The sequence below is a fragment of the Phodopus roborovskii genome, unplaced genomic scaffold, assembly GCF_943737965.1.
Source record: "Phodopus roborovskii unplaced genomic scaffold, PHOROB, whole genome shotgun sequence".
NCBI lineage: Eukaryota > Metazoa > Chordata > Mammalia > Rodentia > Cricetidae > Phodopus > Phodopus roborovskii.
The window spans coordinates 1,425,068-1,448,600 of NW_026126616.1; the positions used below are offsets into that span (position 1 = coordinate 1,425,068).

The 23,533-nt window shown below is 42.3% G+C and overlaps 1 protein-coding gene across 1 annotated transcript in view; it reads right to left on the bottom strand.

Moving 5' to 3' along the window:
* The window catches only part of Polr3b (RNA polymerase III subunit B), an 84,271-nt gene extending 67,735 nt beyond the window's left edge, over positions 1 to 16,536 (bottom strand). Inside the window, exons 1-9 of the mRNA XM_051206196.1 lie at positions 16,448 to 16,536; positions 12,960 to 12,992; positions 12,701 to 12,757; positions 12,549 to 12,613; positions 10,876 to 10,951; positions 9,508 to 9,608; positions 7,506 to 7,597; positions 4,399 to 4,516; positions 2,750 to 2,858 (exon numbers count right to left, since the gene is read on the bottom strand). Of these exons, the coding sequence (XP_051062153.1) occupies positions 2,750 to 2,858; positions 4,399 to 4,516; positions 7,506 to 7,597; positions 9,508 to 9,608; positions 10,876 to 10,951; positions 12,549 to 12,613; positions 12,701 to 12,757; positions 12,960 to 12,992; positions 16,448 to 16,519 (723 nt within the window). The 5' untranslated portion in view covers positions 16,520 to 16,536. The remainder of the gene's footprint in view (positions 1 to 2,749; positions 2,859 to 4,398; positions 4,517 to 7,505; positions 7,598 to 9,507; positions 9,609 to 10,875; positions 10,952 to 12,548; positions 12,614 to 12,700; positions 12,758 to 12,959; positions 12,993 to 16,447) is intronic.
* Positions 16,537 to 23,533: the final 6,997 nt, after the last annotated feature.

A 23,533-nucleotide genomic window follows, 5' to 3' on the forward strand; every position in this document is an offset into this window, starting at 1 on the left:
CTGCCTCGGTATAGGATCTCTGCCTGGTGACTCCATTCTCCTATAGAGCGGCTGTGGGACAGGAAAGCTGAGTCCTGGAGTGAAACTGAAGGGTGCTACTGAGCAGTGTTTGTCTCTGAGATTACCCAACAAGCTGTGTGGGGCCTCCCTCTGTACTAGTTAAGTTAGGCATCCAGATTCATGTTACCTATATTCACACCTCACAACATGTTAAACAGACCATAGCAGTTTCCAAGAAGACTGCCAACTAATCATTTCCACAGGAAATAGCTTTTCAGGTTCTAAGCCACTACTTAAAAATCCAGTTGTATAGTAAGGACACATGTTTATCTAGAAACAAGAGAATCTAGAAGTCTATAAAAAAGAACAGATCTGGAATTTCCCAAGATAGAGCCTATCACAGCGTGTTTTATATCAAGAGCTTTGTGTCCATGAACTGGGACCCAGATCATGTTGTGGGATATGTGTACACTGTGTAGAAATGGATTTGCTGTGTTTGATGTAATAAAAGGCTGAATGGTCAAAAGCTAAACAGGAAGAAGCCAGGAGGGACTTCAGGGGTCAGAGAACTCTGGAAAGAAGAAAAGCAGAGTCAACAGCTAGATGGAGAAGAAACAAGAGGCGCAAGATAAAAGGAAGGTAAAGAGCCATGAGGCAAAACATAGACTAATATAACAATATAATACAAGTGGGTTAATTTAAGTTATAAGACCTAATGAGACAAACATAAGCCACTGGGCAAAGAAACTGCCTTTGCCTCAACTGCTGACATACAGCATGCTGTCCAAATTGGACAAGCAGGACACAAAAGAACACAACTGCCAAACTTTGCCAAGACAAGGTAAGGCAGTCCTTCAAAATTTCCTACTTCACAAAAAAGTATGTCAGATATTCTAGGCCCGTAGGCCAAAGATGGATGCCCCAGTATTGCTGAGGAACCTTGGGTGATTGTCCAGGCAGCCAGCTGTCTCTGTCATTTGTATACTTTTGGAAGTTGTTCTGCACTTCCTATTAAATCAGGTAATAGTATATCTTTCTTGGATCTCTGATGCAGCTGAAGACGAGAAAGTTATAGTTACAGTTTTCATTGTTGCCAAACACAGAAAAGAAAATAACATAAGAGATATATAAAGTGTATAAGGTTGAGAGATATAAAAGCTTAAATTATTTATCTAGAAAATGTTTTGAGGTCTAAAAAGATAGTTTTTGGTTGGTAATACAAGTTAGGATTGAAAGTAAATTAGGTACCAAATTTGGACTCACTAAAATAGGACAGACACTACAGTACTTTCTCCAAATTTGCTAAATACAAATGGACTGGACATTGTGAATGTAATTGTTACCTGATAATCATTCTTATTGTATACAATTTTACTATGTTAAAAGTTAAAGCCTTTGCTTTTTATTTAGATAAAAGGGGGAAACTCGAGATATTAGTACATTGTATGAAAATGTATTTGTTGTAATTAGTGTAATAAAGAGATGAATGGCCAATGAATAGACAGGAAAGGTTAAATGAGACTTCAGGGGACAGAGAATACTCTGGAAAGAAGAATGCAGAGTCACCTGACAGATAGACAAGAAACAGGAGGGGGTGCAAGCTGCAAGAAAGATTAAAAAGCCACGAGGCAAAATGTAGATTAAGATAACACGTTAATTTAAGGTATAAGAGCTAACGGGACAAGCCTAAGCTAAGGGCAAACTTTTATAATTAACAAGCAATCTCTGTGTTGTTATTTGGGAGCTGGATTGCTGGACAGGACAAGACTTGTTACAGAGACACCTGTAAGTGCAACAACAATCTGTCAACGGATCTGTCTGTAGCTAATCCCCACGTCAACCTGGTGAGACTTAGAGTCACCTCAGAGACAGGCTCTGGGCATGCTGTGGGGCCTGTCTTGATTGGATTTTCAAGATGGGAAGACAAATACTGAGTGGCACCATGCCCAGGCTGTGGTCCTGGACAGGAGAAAGTGAGCTGAGCAAGAGCTCTGCCTTCTCTGCTTCCTGACCGCAGATGCAATGTGACCAGATGCTTCAGGCTTCTGCCATGTTGACTTTCCTGCCACGATGGGCTGTGGAGCAAAATAAACCCCTTTCCCCATGTACTGCTGTTGTCATTTACCACAGCAACAAAGACACCAAGTCTGCACATACAACTATTACACCATATCCAAGATGTAAGTTATAAAATCAAAAAGAGCTGAGTGTGAAATAATATGCACTGCGCGTTTCTACCCATGAGTATGCAAACCGCCACGTGAAAGACTCATGAGGAACTGGTAGAAGTGGGATCTCTAGGTAGCACTTTGTGAAGAGGAAGACGGTGGGAAAGGCTAATTCACTATTACACCCTTGTACAGTCTGGCATCACCTAAAACTAACAAACAAACAAAAAACAGATTATCATACGACATATGTATGACACAAACCTTTCTACCCGTAGAATCCCTTACCTGCCTAAGTTTGCCTTACCTAATTCTATGTGAAAAACAAGAACAGTAGGGCGGCTGAGTGGGTGAAGTGCTAATGCGGAGCCCGATGAGCTGGGTTCATCTGGGACTCACGTGGTGGGAGGAGAGACGCGGCTTGTCCGTTTCGTCCTCTGGCCTCCACCACACAGACACACTATAGCATGCACACTCACACACGTACAGAAAAATAAATTAAAATGTGATAAAGACTGTAATTAGTAAGGAGAAGAAACCAGAGAAACTCTGGTTTTTCAGGAAAAGGGCTGAAGTCTTACCTTAAATATGATGACAATGGGTATGTCTTCAGACAAGGTGTTATGCCTCAGATAAAATCGTCCTTGTTTCACGGCCATGTTGGTTCTGCTTTTTTTCTCATGGGTGGAGCTATGAATGAACACAAGCCAGTTAAACTGCATCCCTACCCAGTCAGGGTCAGCTGTTCCATAAATAAAACTGCCCCTAGTTAACAGGCATTCAATGATACACAACTTCCTGCCAATTCTGTGAACACTTAGAAACACTACACCTGCTTCTTCATCTTCAAGATTATGGTAGAAATATTGTGGATGGACCAGTGACTTCTGCCCTTTGACCTAACTTCCCTTCCCTTTCCCCTTGTGTGTTTGCTGGCTGGTTTTTTGAGGAAAGATCTTGTGTCCAGGCTGGCCTTGAACTTGCTACATAAGGATGATCTTAAACTCCTGCCCCTCCTTCTAACTCTTACATACAAAGATTATAGATATGCACCACAGTGCCTGGCTTTTAACTTATTTGATTTTTATTCAACCTGAATTACTTTGATCCACTGTAAAGCATATATTCATGGCTGATTTTTTTTTTTTTTAAGAAAAATCTCAAAATGGATCAGCCCATATTCTAAGAAGAATTAAGTTTATAATTAGTAATCCAAAAGTTACCCACAGTATTGGCCGGCACACAGAAAAACAAAGAGTTATCCTAATTTAGCTCCTTCACAACATCACCAAAGCTCTATTCAACCATAGTAGCACATATGAATTGCCCACTACCCTGTTGCCATGTGGCTTAGGAGTTCTAGTCTCCACACAACAACACTTAGTGAGCGCTCCCTCTAAATCACATGAGGAAACTGAGACAGAGAAGCTAAGTGACAGAAACATCATCTTTTTCTATTCAAATCCAGAGTGCTTTGGCTCCAAAACTGTGTGCAGTTGGAAGAGATGGACGCTGAGGACCTCTTACAAGCAAGGTGATCCTGAGCTTAGTTATGAAACAGAAACAGTATCATTTATCCTGAAGGACCGTGGCGACAATTAAAATTCACAATCTACCAAAGAAACTGACTGGTTCCTATTAAGTCTTTGGTAGTTGTAAGTGGCCGTTATTGTTAGCTGCCTCTCCATGAGAAAGAAGCCTGCAGAACCCTATGTTAATAGGCTCATTACAGGCCACCAGAAGAGAATCTACTGCACACTGACGTCTTACATATGCTACAGTCTTCCTGCCCTCATAACCTTCAAGTTTCAAATCACACGAGAATAGATGTTGCAGAAGTCCTACAGGGTGCTGCTGTAGGAAATGAGGAATGTGAAAAGAGCTAGACTGCACAGCTAACAAGGACATGCTAAGGCCATGGTATAGCTCATGCAGTATTATGCATGGAACAGTCTTTGCTTACAAAAAGAAACCTGAAAAGGAGTATGGAAACCCTGAAGAGTGATTTTGTGCTTTTTCTTAAAAAGTTTCTTTATATAAATTAATATAAATTAATAAAGAACACAAATTAACTAGTGTCTTCCAAACACTGCCTTGCATCCCCAACCCTGAAACCAATGCCGTACTTATAAACTTACACTACAGATGAGTTTTCAATACCGCCACCTCCATATGAGAAGGTACCCACCCGCTGTTGTTGAAATGATTAGTGTTCTGAAAAACACCATACCTGGTAACCGAAGCTCCAACGGCCCCCTTCCTATCCGCCTCCACAATGATTCTGTTCTTGGACAGCTGCTCTTGGATAAGAATGACCTTTTCAACCCCTTTAACAATGAAGTAGCCACCTGCCCAGAGGAAACAAGAAAGGTTCACCACCTCTTCTACACCAGGGTGAACAGGTGAGGTAGTCGCCAAGTACCAGTATAGACTGGCCCTGACCCTCCTGTCCCCACCTCCCAAGTACTCAGATTACAGGTGGGTGCCTGTGATCATTTGCTTCAGGCACCAGCAACCATTAACTCGAAGGGACCGCACTGGTGGCACCGTTCTGTGGACCAATGATAGTATCAGCGCATGGTTTTCCACAGCGACCAAAGCTGACACATCTCTTGAAGACAGTGCATCTCATTGGTCTGTTGCCCCGGTTAGTTTTGTTGCCAAGTTGACCACTGGCAAGAGAGAACCTCAACTGACGAATTGCATCCATCTGGTTGGCCTGGTGGGCCTGGTGGGCATGTCTCTGGATTGCTAACTGATGTGTGAGGGCCTAGCCTACTGCTCCCTCCGTAGATAGATAGTCCTGAGCCATGAGAAAGAGAGATGAACGTAAGCCCAGGAACAAGACAGACACCAGCATTCCCTCATGGTTTCTGCTTCAGTTCCTGCTCGAGCTCCTGAATTAACTCCTCTCAATGATGGGTTATGAGCTGGAAGAGTAAGCTAAATAAATCTCTCTTCAAGTTGCAAACTGAGACAGAAATTAACCTACAAGTGGGGTGTTTCTGTGGTGGACCTGACCATGCTGGTTTGAGGAGGACTATGGAAGAAGCATTTGGAACTTTGGGCTAGAAAAGCCATCGAGTGCTCAGAGAGTAATAGGTCGTTCTGTGACAGCTTGGAAGGTAAGGACACTGAAAAGGCAGACAATGGCGGCCTGGCTTGTAAAGATTCAGAGGGAAGCAGAGACTCTGTTAGAGCTGTTTGTGTGGTATTTTTCCATTAAGGATCTGTGGAAGTGAACCTTCTGCTTTACGGAGACAATGGAGGCAGGTTATCTGGGACTGAGAAACAGTGGTAATTAATGAGAGACCAACATCCCTGGTGAGTCATCCGGGAAGTTATGTCCTCAGGGTAAGCACACGGAAGCTGTGGTCCAGAACGGACCAAGGCAGAACTTAATAATTTTAAGTCTCCTATGTGGTAGTGGTTTGGCAGCATCGAAGCCGCAGGACTGGGGGAGTGGGAAAGAGAGGCTGAGGCTTGGTGCCACGTGGAAGTGCTAACGTCCCCAGAGAGAGAGAGGAGAAGCCACTGGTGAAGGCGAAGCCTCAGCTGTAGCGGAGACTCCAAGATCCTGGAGATGCCTGGACCATGGGCCAGCGGCAGGTGTGCGGTGAAGCTGCATGCGCCTATGGGACAAGCCATGTGCGTTCCAGTGGCAGAGCCGGAGAATGGAGCATCCAAGCCTTCCGCAGCCAGGAGCTCATGAGCGCATCGCACATGTCAGACACTGAATTTTTCACACTGTGGATTGTCTGGGCTCTGATCTGATTACAACTGTGCCCTGTCCTCCTTCTTGGAATAAGGAAGCAGATGATTTGTTTTGGGATTTATAGAGGTCCATTCATTAAGACTCTGAGTTTTTAAAAGAGAATTTGACCCTTTGAAGCACTGCAATTTTTTAAGATTGTGGGACTTTTAAGGTTGTACTATATTTTGTATTATGGCACTAACATGAGATAATTGGAACGAGCCAGAAAGGAACAATTGCGGTTTAAAGTGACGCGTTTGTGTGTGACGCTGACGAGGGGGAGAAGGTGCTGGTCAGTTTTGCTGTTGCTACACGGGGAGGAGGGAACCTCAACTGAAAAACTGCTTTCGTTGGATTATCCCGCAGGCTCGTCTGCCGGGCACTTTCTTGATTGCTAATTGGTGTGGGATAGCCCAGTCCATGTGTGCGGTGCGCTCCTTAGGCAGGTGGGCCTGAGCTACATAAGGAAGGTAGAGAAACACGAGCCTGGAAGCAAGCCAGAAAGCAGTATTCTTCCGTGGCTTCTGCTTCAAATCCTGCTCGAGCTCTTGCCCAGAACACCCTCAATGACAGACTGTGACCTGGAAGTGTAAGCCAAATAAACCCCTCCCCCTCCAACCTTCTTTTGGTCACGGCGTGTATTGTGGTAACAGAAAGACAATCTATAACACCCGCGTATTTCACCAAGCCAGCCAAATGAAAAGAGCAATGCACTGAACAGATGGCTCCGCAGAGTTAGTTCTTAAGCACAGGAATAACCTGGGATCTCCAATGGAAACTGATACTTGCTCCAACTTTTCTAACAAATCAGGAACAATAGTAGGCCATGATCAGGTTTTCAAAATAAAATTCACAGGCCAATGTTACATATTTTTTTCACATAACTCAGGAATAGGACAGAATGGGTTTTCGTTCTATCTGCAAAATGTAAGCAAAACTAAGGTAATATTTTAACTTCCGAAAAACTTGGTTAGAGTCTAGCCAAGTAAGGTCTAGCAAGCAAACAACAAAATCCCTTGAGTCTAGCAAGCAAATAACAAAATCCCTTGATGCAAGGAGTTCAAGTAAAGCAGCTCTAGGCCAATTTAAATCATAAATAAAGGCATTGGGAGAAACTCTGCATTCTGTTGTTTGAAATTTTATCAAAAAAAAAATAGTCTAAAAATCAGCATAATATAAATTCTAAGAGATTAAAACCCAGCAAAAATATTTTCACTTTTCTCCCTTTTCTATATTTAACACAGACTGCAGTGAGCTACTGGGGTCTTCTCAGAACAGCTTAGACAGTAACTTAGTGAGATCCTCAAATTATAAGTACATCGAAAGAAACCACTGAACAAAGGCAGAAAGAAAAGAACAAGTCCTGGCAATAAGTCAGAAGTTAAGCTACCAACCTTTTGAAGCTAACAAAAGAATCGAGTATTTTTAAAAATCTAGAATAAAACAGGTGCCAAATCTTCAGACATTTATGAACACAGTTTTGCAACAAGTTCATGAAAGGACAGAAAGGCTATAGTAGAAAATAGGGGAAAACATAGAGCAAGGAAGCGGGGGAGAGGGTACACGCAAGTCATCACACATACCTGGGTCTAACGGACATTCATTCAATTTGGCAAACTCTGCTGGAGTCTTCCCTGTCAGGACACAGTTTGAACTTCGTAGCATGATGGGCATCCTGTTTAAAGTAAAACAAAAGGAAGTTATTATGCATAGGTTGAGGCATAAAAAAAAAAAAAAAAAAAAATGCAGTGAACACATGGCAGAAAGGCCTGCATCTCTGTGTAGCATGTTTGAAGAATGTCAAAGATGTCAGATGTTCCCACAAGAGCCAAGGGAAACCAAAGATTTCCCAGACATACTTTCTGGCACGGATAACAAAAATCTACAGCTGAGCCGGATGGCAATGGCACAGCTGACAGAGAAGAGAATTACTGAGTGGGAGCAGTTATCAAGAACAGTATTTTAGGAAGACTAAGAGGTGTACTCTATGATGGAGACTGCAAACACCACGCAAAGAGCAAGACAGTCTACAGCACACCCACTCAGTCCTCCAGACAAACTTATTCAGAGGAGAAAAAGCTGTGTGAAAGCCGTCACCCTAATATTTACACAGAACAGAGGACCACACCTAAGCATACAACACAGCAAATCGGGAAAGAGGGTGTAAAACCAGAGCAAAGCAGATTACCAAAAGGAAAAACTGAGTAGACTGAGAGCATTAAAGGACCCAGAGAACAACCTACATCTGTTAGTACGTGGAGGTCATGTAGAGATGTTTCCAGATGCAAACTAAAAAGTAAAAAGACCCTCACTAATGAAATTTCTATAAGAAAGTCGCCATCTTCAGAAGATGGAAAATATAACACAAACCAAAGTCTGACGTGAAAAAAAAAAACATATAGTGCATAAGAAAACCAAACAAGGGTCTGGAATGATGATCTGGGGTCAAGAGCACTGGCTGCTTTTCCAGAGAACTCAGCTTCAGTTCCCAGCAACCACATGGGTGCTCACAGCCATCTCTAACTCTAGATCTAGGGGACCTGATGCTGTCTTCAGCCCTCCTTCAGAACCAAGCACACATGTAGTATACATACATACATACATACATGTAGACAAAACATCCATATACAAAAAATAAAGTAAATCTTAGAAAAATAACAAAAACAAATGCACAGAAATAATACTAAATGTTAACTTTATAAAACAACAATGATTTTGAATTTATGGGTTAAAACGAAAGGTAAGAAGAACCTGGAATAACAAAAGTCAAGGACTTGATCCAAGTCAAAGCTTTCTAAGATGTTATTCTTCTTAAAAGGATAATAAAGTTATTATACTCAATCTTTGATAAGTTATGCAGTTTTAATTCTAAAGTAACACAGTCAGAAATGGTATTTATGCATTTCGGAGAAAATAAAAACATAAAGTTGAAAAGATTTCAAGTACAGAATACACTGACTACATACATGTATACATGTAAAGAGTGTTTATGCAATAGACGCAAACGAGCTACATCCTCCAACCATGGTTTGGAGGTACACATGGTTTACCTCAAGAAAACCAAAATCACTTTAAATTCACAACTATATCTTCAGAAGACTCAATAAATGTCCCTAATTAGGAAAAGCACATTCCAAAAATACTAGCTGATGACATCCATTATTTTCAAACTTCTGAGAGATACTAACTTCTTCCACAACTACTGCAACACATAAACATCTAGGGAAACTATGCACAGGTTGCACAGCAAGAAGCCCAGTGCAGGAGAATTCAATGAAATCCGAACTGACCTACTGAGCGCTCACTGCTGGCATCACCTAGCTGACCTACTGAGCGCTCACTGCTAGTGTCAGGAGAAGAGCAGGGAAGCATTTTCCTCAGCTTTACAAAATGATATACGATCACTAAGAACCACAGCTATACGTGGCCCTAACTCTAAGGATCCAAAGGTAATTCCATGAGATAAGTACTGCTTCCCGCACACTTCAGACGAGGGAAAGAAACAAAGAAGACTTATTAATTTGCTTAGGATCACATTATGGAGCCAAACTCCAGTGCGGCTCCAATAGCAACTTCACTTCTCACCTGCCAATGGGTAAGGCGTTGCGGATTATCCTCTGGCTGCCTCGGGTATACTCAATGTCCACTGTGATCGGGGCAGAGTACGTCATGTCCCTCAAACGGCACTGGAACAAAAATCACACAGTTACTGTCCCTCCTCCCTTCAGCGCCCCCGGCTAGGAGTATGGTCCACACCAAACTAAACTTTACTCCAAGCCTGCTTTCCTCAGGAAGAGGACGGCATCATGTATTGCCGTACATACTGATCTAAGGCCCCTAGTTCTGTCATTCCAAAGATGGAACAATAGTCCTAGGAATGATCTTCTTCTCATCAACTGGGTACAAATGACCAGTTTGTTTTCACATCACCACAATAATCAGTCAGATTGTCCCTGGCAAATCCATCATAGAAAGGAATTTAATGTGGCTGGTTATACTGTTCAAAATTGTTAACAATTATAAAAGTAAGAAAACTATAACTATACTATCTGGTCTTCAACTCCTTCAGAGACCCGGGAAGGAAATAATATTAACCGAGTAAGCAGAAAGAATAAGCAAGAGACTTCCAAAAAAAAAAAAAAAGTGAGAAATGACAAAAGCAGCTGACTGCCCAAGGTTCCTCTGCAATGTTGGGGCATCTACCTTTGCCCTATAGGGTGAGCATATCTGACAAACTTTTCTGTGAGCAGGACTTTTGAAAGACTGTCCCGCCTTGTCTTGTCAAGGTGTGGCAGCCAGTCTCTTTTGTGTTCTACTTGTCCAGTTTGGAAATCATACTGTCAGCAGTCCAGGCAAGGGCACGTTCTTGCCCAATGGCTACTTTCGCCACATAGAAAGTAAAGTCCATGTGGAACTTCTTTGATGCCCATCATATCTGAAGTAGGTTGGTGCTGCCAGAAGCAGACAAAAAAAAAAAAAAAAAAAAAAAGAATCTATGTGACTAAAACATCTCAAATGCCATATTCTGTAGCTCTTTGAAGTGTTTGAAGACGACCTGTCTATCTAGAATTTTGTTTGACCTTGAAAACATATCTAATGTGACTATAAGTTTGACGAATTATTAACCTGCATTCCCTTATTATCCTATATTGTTGGTAATAAAAACTTTCAAGGACAATAATTTGCATTACATTGTTAAAAGAGCTGTATAGGTACAATACCTTCAACAAGAGTAGAAATGTATGTACAGTATGCTATAACAAAATTTTAAATGTTCTATTGCTGACTGATAAAAATTGTTTATATAGGACTGAAGGGATGGCTCAGGGGTTGAGATCACTGGCTACTTTTCCAGAGGACCCAGTTTCAATCACAAAAATCTTAAGAGTATACATTAAAAGCAGACTCTAGGTGAAAACAAACAAGTCCAAGGAAGGTAAGATATACAATTACCTCATGAGGGGACACTGGTCTCGTTACATTGAAGCTTTCTTCAACATCAGGAAGTCCGACATAGATATTAAGATATCTGAAAAGCCAATTTATTTAATCAATTATGTGTTTTTAAAGACTATGCACAAGTGATCCCTCAGTCTTTGAAAAGTGCCTCCCTTCCTGAAGGTGACAAACAAAAGTGGTAATTGACATCTTGAAGTGATAGTTCATATAACTTTACAAATGAGGGAGAATGCCATCGTGTGTGTGTGCGCGCGTGCACGCGCATGTATGCCTGTGTGTGAATGTGATGTATGAATATGAATATGTACATTTGTATGCACAGGTATGTGTGTGAGAAGTGTATGGATGTGGCTGTACACAGGTACATGTGTGTGATGTATGAATATGTATATGTGTGTGCATAGGTAAGTGTGAGAGATGTATGAATATGTATGCGGGTGTGCATAGGTAAGTGTGTGTGAGAGATGAATATGTACATATATGTACACAGGTGTGTGTGTGTATGTGTGTGTGGGGGGGGAGGGGTATGACTATGTACCTGTGTGTTCACAGGTGTGTTGCAGAATATTATTGTAAGATGTGTTACATTTATTTAAGCTTTGGATCATTTGTTTAATGATGTAAAATGTGTTGATTTTGCTTATGTTGCATTTGTTCAATTCTGGGAAGATGTGATTGTTTACCTGTCTAAAACACCTGATGATCTAATAAAGATCTGAACAGCCAATAGTGAGGCAGAAGTAAGGCTAGGCAGGGATGGCAGGAAGAGAAGAAATAGGAGAAATCTGGGAGAAGCAAGAAAGAACAAGGAGAGAAGGACATCAGGGGTCAGCCACCCAGCCACCCAGCCAACCAGCCAGACACGGAACAAGAGTGAAAGTAAGATATAAAGAAGAAAAGGAAAAAGCCCAGAGGCAAAGGGCAGATGGGATAATTTAAGTTCGGAAAAGCTGACTAGAAACAAGCCAAGCTAAGGCCGAGAAATAAAAAGATTCCATGGTGATTTACTTGGGAGCTGGGTGGCAGATTCCCAAAAGAGCCCAAAGAGTCAAAGAGTAGGAAAAACATCCAACAACACAGGTGTACGAGAGACCAAACACAATGCTGGGCTGCTTCTTCTACTGCTTTCCACCTTATGTATTTTTAAAAACTTATTTTTAATTCAAGTGTTACACTGTGTGCATGCATGGTACCTGCAGAAACGAGAAGAGGGCACTGGCCCCCGGGGAACTGGACTTATAGAGGGCTGTCAGCCACAGAGCGGACGTAAATGGGAAAAACACCAAATACGGTCTATAGTTCAGCTGGCCGTACTCTATCAATGTAACTTTCCAGTTCTGGTGACTGTGGTCTGATTATGTATAATGGAGTCGCACATGCTATGCAAAGAACACTGAGCAGTTGTTTTGTTTGTTTTCCTACAATTTTTCTACATCTGAAACGCGTCAAAAGAAAGGCTTGCTTAGAAGAATTAAAAACGGTTTTAACAAATTTTCAATTAAAACTCTACTTATGATGATTTACAATTAAAAGCCAAACATGAGCACTTTATAATTAGTTTACTAAATAGACACAACAGTGGTTTTACAAGAGATTTGACAGTGAGTACATTCACTTTAGTATTTAGAAAGCAATCAGGATAGTATTAAGAGTAGTTGGTTCCTTACTTTAAGTACCACATGGGGTCAGCGTCACTTGTAACCTTCTCATTGGCTTTCATTATTTTCTTTATCTGCAGGAGAAAGTGCAGGGTTAGGGGCAGAACTCTGACTCCCAACTGTTCCTCAATTCATGTCTTGTTTGAATCCTGGATGCTTACCTCCACATTAATGAAATAGTTAAAGGAGTCGATGTGCTGTTTCACAAGGCCCTTCACCTAAACAGAGAGGGAATGGAGGGTAAAGGGTATCCATGTCAATAAAGTAGAGGGTGCCTATGAGTAACCACCAGTTTTCCTCAATGCAAGTAAGGGAAAGATTAATAAATGCATTTAGTCAGAAAAAATTAAAAGGACCATGTGATAAACATAACATGGTGATAAATAACCAATTATTATTAAATATCAAACAAACGATTACCTTTAAAAAGGCTGGAAGCAGCCTCCATTTTTCCTGCGGATGAAACAATAAGAACATGAGAACTCTGTGCCAGCAACCACAAAAACCAAGTTTACCACAGTACAAAGGAAGACGCACACCAGAAAGGGGTTAGCCACCTGCAAGGCTCAAAACCAAAGCAACCAACCAACACTCGATATCTGCGTAATGCTATGTTACGTTGGATCTGATTAAACAGGGAAAGAACACCAGTACATGTTGAGTCGCATCCCTATGCTGACTTCTATGTGGCCTGGCCTACAAGACTGTGGACGTGGTGAGCTCTAATTCAGTGTGGCTGGTGGCCATATAACAGGGGAATTTGGACAGACACATTCAGGGATACTGACACGTAAAGATGAAGACAGACGTCAGGGGGATGAAACTTCTGTACAAAAAGGCTGTCAGTAAACCAGCAGACACTAGGGAGGAGGCTCTGCTGTGAGACTGGTCTTGGACTTCCAGGAGTCAGAAATGTTTTTAATACTCTCAACTTGTGGTCCTTTGTTTCAGCAACCCTACATACTAATCTAGCTTTTCAATTTTCTGCTCCCACGTTTCAAATATTTCCCTGGGTGCCCAGTGAAATTCCTCCCATGGCAAAGGCAGGGGTACACAGATCATAGTGGAGAGCCCACTGTCTGCCACAAACACATACTTTCTAATCTCCTCCAGGAAAATGGAAAACCCTTCCTCCTTTAAATCCCCCCCCCCCCAGATCCTGGATGTGTCCCCAATCACCTTTTGTATTAGCTTTTTCTTTTAAAACTATTCAAACCTTTGAGCCAGGTGTGGTGGCTCAGGTCCACAGCCCTAGCAATTAGACAATGGAAGCTGATTCAGGAGTCCAGTATCAGTCTTGGCTATATAAGTCTAGGCTAGGCTACAAGAAACTCTGTCTCCACAAAAAAAAAAAAAAAAAAAAAAAAAAAAAGTGAGAGAATGCTTTAACAATGTTAACTTGGTGAAGATTTCAAGGAAGGTAACAGAGAGAAAAACATAAGACTTGGTAATAGAATTCTAAACATTATTATCATTCCATGCTCCCACCCCACCCGCAACAGGCCTAGAAAGACACCAGACTTGGAAACTGACATTGCACTTATTAATGCTGATTTTTGTTTTAGTTTTGTGAAATAAACTACAATTTTATTGCTGAACTAATGAATATCAATCTGAATAGTACTTATTAGAGCAATATTTAATAAGATGAATTAAATTAAAATGTCATTTCCTTTTGGCTGAGCTATTCACTATTGAACTTTCCAACTATATTTCCTGTACAACTTTCTAGACAGGAGCTCCATTTTATTTGAATTAATCAATGCTAGTGTATTTTTTTCCTTCATATTATTCAAGCAGAAGTTATTCAAGTTTTGGGGGGCCAGTTATTATTGATTGATAAAAGTGAACAAATATTTGTAGATCTTCTTGAGTACTTATTTGGTAGTGGTCTCTTACCAACTTAAAACAAACCTGTGAACAAATGCACATACTTCCTGACTTCAGAAGTCTTAGTATAACAGGGAGACATGTAAGCAAATGCAATGGTACTTAGCAGGTGATAAAAGTTTGCACAGGGCCCAGTTATTACACCTGGTAGCTGGACTGGGATGCCTGGGCATGATGTGTGCATGAGGAAGGCACTCCAAATAGAAGGAGCCCCTGTGAGCAGGCCCACATGGGTTGAAGATGTTCTGGTGGAAGTTCCACCACAAGTCTCCTCCTCCATCTCTCTCCAAACCCTGCTGCATCTCAGATAGCCGGACAAATGATGACTCCTCCCACAGAGATGCTCAAGACCACTCACACTGAGTATTAAACTGCCCCCCCCAGGAAACAAACACTTTCCTTTTTTTCAGTTTCTCTTCCCCATCTCCTCCTGGGGGTGGGTGGGGGGCTGGAAACTCATCTGGGAGCATTTACCATTTACTCATTAAACCTGGGCTCTTTCTAATTAAGTTTGATTTGGTCTGATTTGGATTGCTGGACTGGTGGAGAGGCTTATCAGGGCATAGACACTTTTCAGGAGTTGACAGGGTTGAGGACACAGAGGATGTGTATTCCTTGCTGTGGGTTAGGCAAGGTCAGGAGGGTGAATACTCATAAGAGACTTAAGACAGTGGGTAAGATAGGACAGCAGGTTCCAGTTAGCTTGTGTATTATGGTTCAAATGCTAAGGTGCAGGTAGGGACCACAAACAGCAGAAAGCATTGTGTGGTCTGCGTGGAACATGTTGAGAGTCCCAGCTGATGTTGCAGTTAAGGATGAGGAATGTTAAGGAGGTCCCTTACATTATTAACACTGTAATACAACACTGTGATCTACAAAATTCACACTTCAGGACCATACCCCCCCCCCAAATACTCTCATTAAGTTTTAACTAAGTTTATAATTTTGCATTGGGCCATGTTATCAACTACCCTTAGCTGCAGGGACTACAGGTTGGACAAGCCTGTGAGCAGATCCTGTTGATTACGAGTAGTGAAGCATGCAGAACACAAAGACAAATACTGTGTATTTTCCTTAAGAGAATTTTGGAACTCCCTCTGAGCCACTGAGCCACCTACCTCCACACCCCAAATGCTGCACCCCCCCAAGCCCTATTTATATGCAGCTCCCTGTTTAAAGCTAATAATAGGAATCAAAATCGGGTCCTCTGGAAGAGCAGCCAGTGGTACACTCAATCCTTATGCCAACTCTCTGAGCCCTAAGGACGCTTTTATCATTCTGTACAATTACATCATCTCTCTGTATAAACCCTTCAAATGTAATTATTCCCAAGGAAAAAGTCCAACACCTTTACCTTTCATTTTTTCTGTTGCTCCCCCCCCCCCGTTATTATGGATTTATTTCAGTTCCTCTGAAACTTCTGATTAGGTATTGCTGAAGGTCAGGCATAGCCTGTCCCTTCGCCTGAATTTCTCCCCTGACCATCTTCAGTGCTCACTCTCCCGCTCCCTGCCAAAGATTCCGAGGCTCAGACTGTGTGTGCCTTCTCGGGATGGATTTAATCATGTCAGTAACTGCTGTGTAGCAATTATCCTTTAACTTTTGGAGAATCTGATGAATGAGCTATAAGGGCCCCTCAGGAAATACACGATCAAAAGTTGGGGTAAAATATTCAGGGTCCTTCAAACACGTCTGCAGCCCAAAGAAACTCTGGGCTATGGGGAACACGATGGCCAGCGTGGCATTCAGTTACTTTTGCCACGAAGCCACGATGACACTGGTTCCCCTTGAAGGAGGCGAGGGCCAGTTCTTGCCAGTGCACGCCAGCTCAGGCTGCATCGGAGACTGCAAGGGGCCCCTTGTCGGTGACAGCCCCCAACACGCGTGACCCAGGCCAGGAGACTCGCACGCGCGCAGCCCTGGGCATGCGCAGAAGCCTGGGGCCCGCCCCCGCCGGCACCAGTGCTCTCCCGGCAACGCCCCCTGCCTCTTCCGCTGCCTGCGCTCAGGGCGCTCACCTCTACGGTGGGGATCGGCGCAGCCAGCTGCTCCGGTGTCAGGCTCCCGAACTCCTCCGCTAGCACGTCCATTCCCCGCGCGGTAAAGGAAGAAGCCGACAGAAAATTCACATCCGCCCCGCTGCTCCAAGCAGGCAGCACGCGGAGAACGGTGTGCGCTGTCCTAAAGTGTCCCCGCTGCGCTTGTTTACTGGAGGCGCTTCAGAAAGGTTCCGCTTGGTCCGGGCCCAACCTGCGGTGTTACCCGGAAGTGACCGACCCGGATGTGGGAAACTGCGCCCCCTGGTGTAGTTCCGAGGCTAATCCCACACAGCCAACAGACAGGGTTGTTGCCAGTTCCCCAGAAGGATTGAATGAATGCAGTAGTTCTGTGTGTATAGCTAATCCGAAGACTTACTGGATAACAGGCAGTGGCCACAACGCGACACCCTGGAGCAGAGAATTGTTTAACTCAGTCTAAAACTGTGTGTGTTGGCGTTGTACAAAAGAGCAAGAACTCTTACCCTTGTCTGGTAGAAGTGGTTGGTTAAATAATCAATGGTAGCTGCGTGTGATGGACAGCCATCTACCGCCCACAAAATGAGAGCGAGTCCTAACACGACAGTGTTACTAAAACTCGGGGATGACGATCTCGGATAAACTGACCGCACGAAAGTTTAGCATGGATAGATTTACTCGTTTAAATGGGTAGGTGAATGATAAATAAATAAAATAAATATGTGCATGACTGTGTCTAGGTGTGGTGGAGGAGACTGGGAGAACCTGATGGCCAGGTCTGCTTTGATATGTTAAATATGCCTATTTCTCCCAGGATTTGCAACCTAACAGTAGGGAAAGCCCAATAATTGATATTAGAATAGCTAATTAACAGTACCTATATAACCTATATAAATAACCAATATAAATATTTAATATATGTTAAAAAAACATAGAAGGAAATGTAAGAGATGGGGAGTTTGTGGAGTGCTTGATAGTTGGAACCAAGTCATGGGTTTGTTGTCCACGAATAAACCTGGGGCTGCATATAAACCTCACATGGTGGCAAAATCCCAGCATTTAGCAGGAGGAGGCAGGAGGATCAGAAGCAACTCAAGGGCATCATGGGCTACCTTCCAAGTCTGAGGCCAGCCTGGGCTACATGAAACCCTGTCTCCAAAGAAAAGGGAATGTATTAATAATGTTGATTTGGTGAAGGGTTTCAAGGATGAAAACAAAGAGCATAAGATTTGCTAATAGGACTTTAAATTTTTATCATTCTGTGAAAAAATTTAAATTTCAGAAGACACTGATTAAAAATTTCTCAGTAAACACATATACAGAGACAGTTGGTAGAAGAAAGGCAAAGGGATTTGCCTCTGTAATTTGAAAATAAGTTCATGCAAATCCAATGGGAAGAAAAATCCCACAGGAAGAAAATGTGAAAGACAACAACAATTTAATGGATAGAGTTCCAGTTTGGGGGAAATACAAAAGCTGTGGAGATAGATGATGTGCTCACTGCTGCTGGTCTATGTACACCATTTAACAGTCTACACCATTGGAAGGAAGTCCTTAAAATTTCTAAGTATGAGCTTCTGATTTGTTTTTCAGCCTGGCCCCAAGATGGTCTACTTACTTAAATTTCAATGCTTCTATTTTCTAAATGTTCTGGTGACAGTCTTCTGTAAGTGTGTAAAGAAAGAAAAAAAAAGCATGCCACATGATGGTTCAGTAGTTTAAGGTGATTGTCACAAAACTTGACAACCTGATTGCAATTCTCAGGACCCACATTGTAGGAGAGAACCAACTCTAGAGATGTGGCCTCTGATCTTATTCATATGAAAGGTAAATCATTTAAAAATACAATCAACCCCTGCCCTTAAATCTTAAAATGTTCACAGAGGAACAAGATATAGTTGAATGGTCCTTGTGAATTAATTACCAGAGAGCACCCTATTCAGAGTATAGTCTGGAAGGGACTATGAATGTGATTTATAAATGGCAAGTTCCACTACAATGATTGTCCCATTGTATCACAGATTGCAGTCGCCTGGAGACTAAAAATCTCAGCTTTCTGATTAACAGACTGGAGCTGTAACCTTGCATCTGTCAGGCTCTCTGCTACTGTAACCTAGTATCATAACCTCTTTACTTGTCTATCTTCTCAGGCTGTGAATACCAGAATGAGAATTGTCTTGCTTTCCAGGTTCTAGTGCAGTTTGTTCCTTAATAAATTTGTGAATACTTAATTTGAAAATAAAGCCACAACAGGTAATAAGTTTAACATTATAGTCCTAATTTTCACCCTGATTTTTAAAGATTTATTTTTTTATGTACATTGGGTTTTTGACTGCATATATGTCTGTGTGAGGATGCCAAATACTCTGGAACTGGAGTTGCAAACATTGTGAACTGCCATATGATTTTTAAAAAGTTTCTCTTTAAATACAGGAAATTGTCCAAAGTAGTCTCCCTAAAATTGGTTAGCAGTGACGGTATTGGCTATTAGATGGCAATCCCTTGTATACCTTTTTACATTACCTCTGCACCCTAGGTCAAACCCATGACTTCTTTCAGAGTTCTAGGTTAGACTTTTGAAACAATGGGAAAAAAAATTCGGGATTAGTTTTGTGCTTCCTCGGGTGTATACTGCAGTACCTTTTACTGAGGTATTAGTATAACAGCCTGATGATTTGCACAGAGGTCTGGGAAGTCCTAGAGGATCAGTGCTTTGCATCTTGTAGTAATGCCCCATCCATTATGTAAGGTGAATGAAGTATGTGGTAGCCAGATGCGCAGTTGGCCAATGCCATAGGGCAGGAATGGCTGATTAAGGGACATTAGTATGGGAGAGGTGTTTGGCATCCTGGGATACCAGGGAGAACATCCATTCATTTGATTACCCTCTTTAGGTAGATTCTCTAATGATTCACCCTTGTTGGTAAGTATTCTATCTCCACTTGAGAAGCTAAGACAGGGATTAGTTGGGAATTTTGCCCAAATGGAGTTGGAACTTAAATCCATAATTACCTTACTCCAGGACCCATGCTTTTTGTTAGGTCTCAAACTCGCTTTTCTTTGACACCTAATGCTTTTAATCAATCATAACATCCCAGCAAAGGTATAGGGAGGCAGAACACATTCTAATGCAGCCAACAGCTAGGGCACAGTAAGTCTATTTTTTCTGTATCCTAACAATTGAAGGTGGTGCTCACAAAGGGCTTGCCAAAGGACACTGTTTGGTGATACTAGAAAGCCAGCAGAGCTGGGCCATTTCCCAGCCTTTACATTACGTTAAAGAACTTAGGTCCATTTTCCGAGACTTTAGCAGAATCCTACCAGCTGCAAAAAATATCTCCAGTGCTGTTTTGGTGCAGGATACATTCTCAAAGAAGCAGAGGAGGCTGGGAGCAGTGCTGGAGAAAGGACTCTGTCTGACAAGGCAGAGGGCTAGGATATTCCTTGTCTGTCATTTCACCAGTGGGCGGGGAAGAGCATGGGCAGAAGGTACTGCAGCATACTGAGGGTAAGTCTGAGCAGTTCAGAAGTCTTCACTTCCCTCCATGCCCACAGTCCCTCCTCTGAAAGGTTCCTGTTTGTGTCCTAGGACATCATTATCCCCACCCAAAAGGCCAGGTTCCCCACAAAAAATAGCCATCTACTGCACATGAGGGAGAGGTTGAAACTAGCTTACCCCGTGCAGGAAGTATGTCCAGTCTAGGGGGGAACAAATTCAGTCCCATTCTCTCAGGACATGAAGGCCAGTCATTTATTTGGTAACCAAGACAGCATTTGGTAACATCACAACAGCGGGAAATGCTTTTTGTTGGATGATCAAGGAGCTAATATGGCCTGGAGCTAACAGCATACACTGAGACTCTGTGAGTTCAGATTTACTCGGTAAGTTCATCAGCTGTTGCACATGAAAATGGTAGAGGCCTTGCCAATGGTGAGTGCGGCCTCGCGGTTACTATTTTATCATGGTTTGAAAGACCAAAAAAACGATCCCACTGCCCCAACACACCTGCAAGAGTGCCTGCTGAGACATTCCCAGGTAGTCTTTCTTCATAAAGCTCCTTTGTTCCTGTCCCTTAAGTATTAAAGAGGCTCACATTGTAAGCTTGAAAATGAAAACAAGGCTTCATTGCCGATGAGCAAAGGAGACAGCATGAAGCTTATCATTAAAACGTTTCTTGCAAGGTTAAAACTCACAGGATAAATTTAATGACTATTAAATGAATTAAGAGCATGTTGTGCTTTGTCACCAGCCTTTGAAATTGACATCAAGGACAACCTCTACAGCCTTCCCTATACCCTTGAGTTTTTCTGCCAATGACAATTTGGGGCCTAATGAGCCATGGTTCTGATGAGAAATGACAAATGTTGTTCTTACGTAGTTAAGCACTTAGCCAACATTTCTAAAAACACTAAAACCCTTTGAAGCTTGAAAGAGCTTTAGGACTCATCGATTACAGTTACAGTAATGTATGCTGGTTACATTATGCTACAGTTGGCAGAGAGTTCAGCCTCATCCTGTGAAGCAGACAAGCAGTCCGGTGGAAAGGCAGAGTAAGGCTTGAACTCACATAGCTATGGAGCGCTGGGGCGGGTTCAAATTTGGATTTAGTGACTCAGTCCAATTCTACTTTTTCTGAACAGCAAGTGGAGAATGTTAGAACCTGGGCAGGACTTTGGTGGGGCCCCAGGAATAGGAGTCAACGACTCCCTTGTTTCACCTCTACCATGTAAGGTCGGGCACTTGATCTGGACTCACTTGATGTTGGTATCAGGGACTTGAGGTTTTACTTCAGTGGGGCAAAGCAACAAGCAGAATTTCATCAGTGTGGCTGTAGACGTCTTTCAACACACACACTTCCTAGCTGCCATCTATTTTCCAAGACCGATGCTTCAAATTAAGCTGGTCTGTGAGGTGCTCAGTGTCCACTCCACCCCCTCACTACTTGTTCCCAGATTTAATGAGGTTTCTCTCCAGCCCACCAGTTTCCCAATAACTGAGACTTACTGTTAATTACAATTGTTTGGCCAATGGCTCAGGCATATTACTAACTAGTTCTCACAATTAAACTAACCCATGTCTACTAATCTGTGTATCGCTATGTGGCTGTAGCTTACCAGTAATGTTCTGGCATTCTACTCCTCCTGTGGCTGCACGCCGTCTTCCTGACTCTGCCTTCTTTCTCTCTGTATCTGTTTGGATTTCCTGCCTAGCTATATTCTGTCTGGCCATTGGCCAATCAGCTTCTTTACTAACCAATGGCAATAAAACATATTCACAGCATACAGAGGGGCATCCCACATCACAGATGTTTTTATTGCTTACACCATGTGTTTCTGTGAGCATGTACACACACACACAGACACACACACACACAAGATTATGATGTCACCACCTACAGAAATTTTTGTTGCAGTAGCAGTATTGTTTGTGATCTTGTCCTATTGCAAGTAGTCAATGGTTATTTTTATCCCCTTCTGCTGGGGGATGTCCTTCTGTATGATGAGAATGTTTCTCTTATTGGTTGGCGAATAAATGCTGATTGGCCAGCCGCCAATATAGCCAGTATGGGTGGGCCTACGAGACTAAGAATGCTGGGAAGAGGAACACACAGAGCGAGTGCCCCAGAGACACCATGCAGCTGCCAAAGGAGTGACATGCCGGAGCATTACGGGTAAGCCACAGCCTCATGGCAATACACAGTTTAATAGAAATGAGTTAATAAATTAAGAGAGATATAGTCAAATGGAAGCCTTAGCCATCGGCCAAACAGTATAGAATTAATATAAGCCTCTGTGTATTTATTTAGGACTAAATGGCTGCGGGACCAGGAGAGGCAGAAAACTCCATCTTCACCCTTCAGGAGAGAAAAAAAAAAAAAAAAAGGAAAGCTCAATTTTGGCACCAGGGAGCCTTTACCTTTGCTTTGCTGCATTCTTGTCTGCTGCTCTCTGGATTCATTGCTTCTCCTAATTACTGTACTCCCTGCTCAGCCAGAGTCTGCTGTGCCCACTCCAACCCTGTTGCTTCCTGGCCCGTTGCTATATGTCCTTCATGCTTCTGTCCAAGAATTATCCTCCCCATGGGAGAGTTCAGTGATCTTTCCTAGCATGAATCACATTTTATAGCCCTTATTAAATTTTCATAATTTTATTTGAGTGTTTAAAAATGCATTATTTAGCTGGGCAGTAGTGGCACACACGTTTGATCTCAGCACTCAGGAAGCAGAAGCAGGTGGATCTCTTGAGTTTGATGTCATCCTAGTCTACAGAGGGAGTTGCAGGACAGCCAAGGCTAAAAAAAGTTTTTTTTTTTTTAAACATATACTAGTAATACTAAATAACAGTTGTTTGTTTGTTTTTAAGATATTATTTCTGTAGCTTAGGCTATCCTTAAATTGGGATCCCTCTGCCTCAGCCTGCTGAATGCTGGTATTATGTAGGCTGTACCACCAAACCTGGCTCATTATAACTTTGATAATACCGATGCTCCCATTACTCTGTCATTCTCCACATCCACCTCCTACTCTTCCCTTCTTCTTTAATTTCATGAAATGGTCATTCTTTGATGTCTTCAACAGATTCTGCGTGAGAGGGGAAAACCTTGCTTACCTTGCTTTAAAACTATGGGTCACCTCAGTCATTTTCACATCTTCCTTGTGTAGGGGCTATTCTCACCTTTATGCTTTGATTTTAGTATTTCTACTGCTGAAGTGAGTACTAGCTTCTTGATACCTGGTGGATGCCCCCTGGTGCTTGTTAACCGAATGACCAAAAATGATGGCATGTCTGTAAGCTGCTCTGAGGAACAGCACAACCAAGAATAACTAATAAAAAGGATCTTTAATCCCAGCACTAAGGAAGCAGGGACAGGCACATCTCTGTGAATCCAAAGTAAGTCTGGTATACACAGCGAATTCCAACCCAGCCAGGGCTATAGTGAGGGAAAAAAACAAAACAAAACAAAAAAAAATGCTAAATATTCCATTCTGAGCACCCAGGGGAAGTTAGAAAACCAAGACATTAATTGTTCTGAAATAAATTTTAGCATTTTAAGAAAACACATGTTTTAGCAATAAAAGAATAAACAGA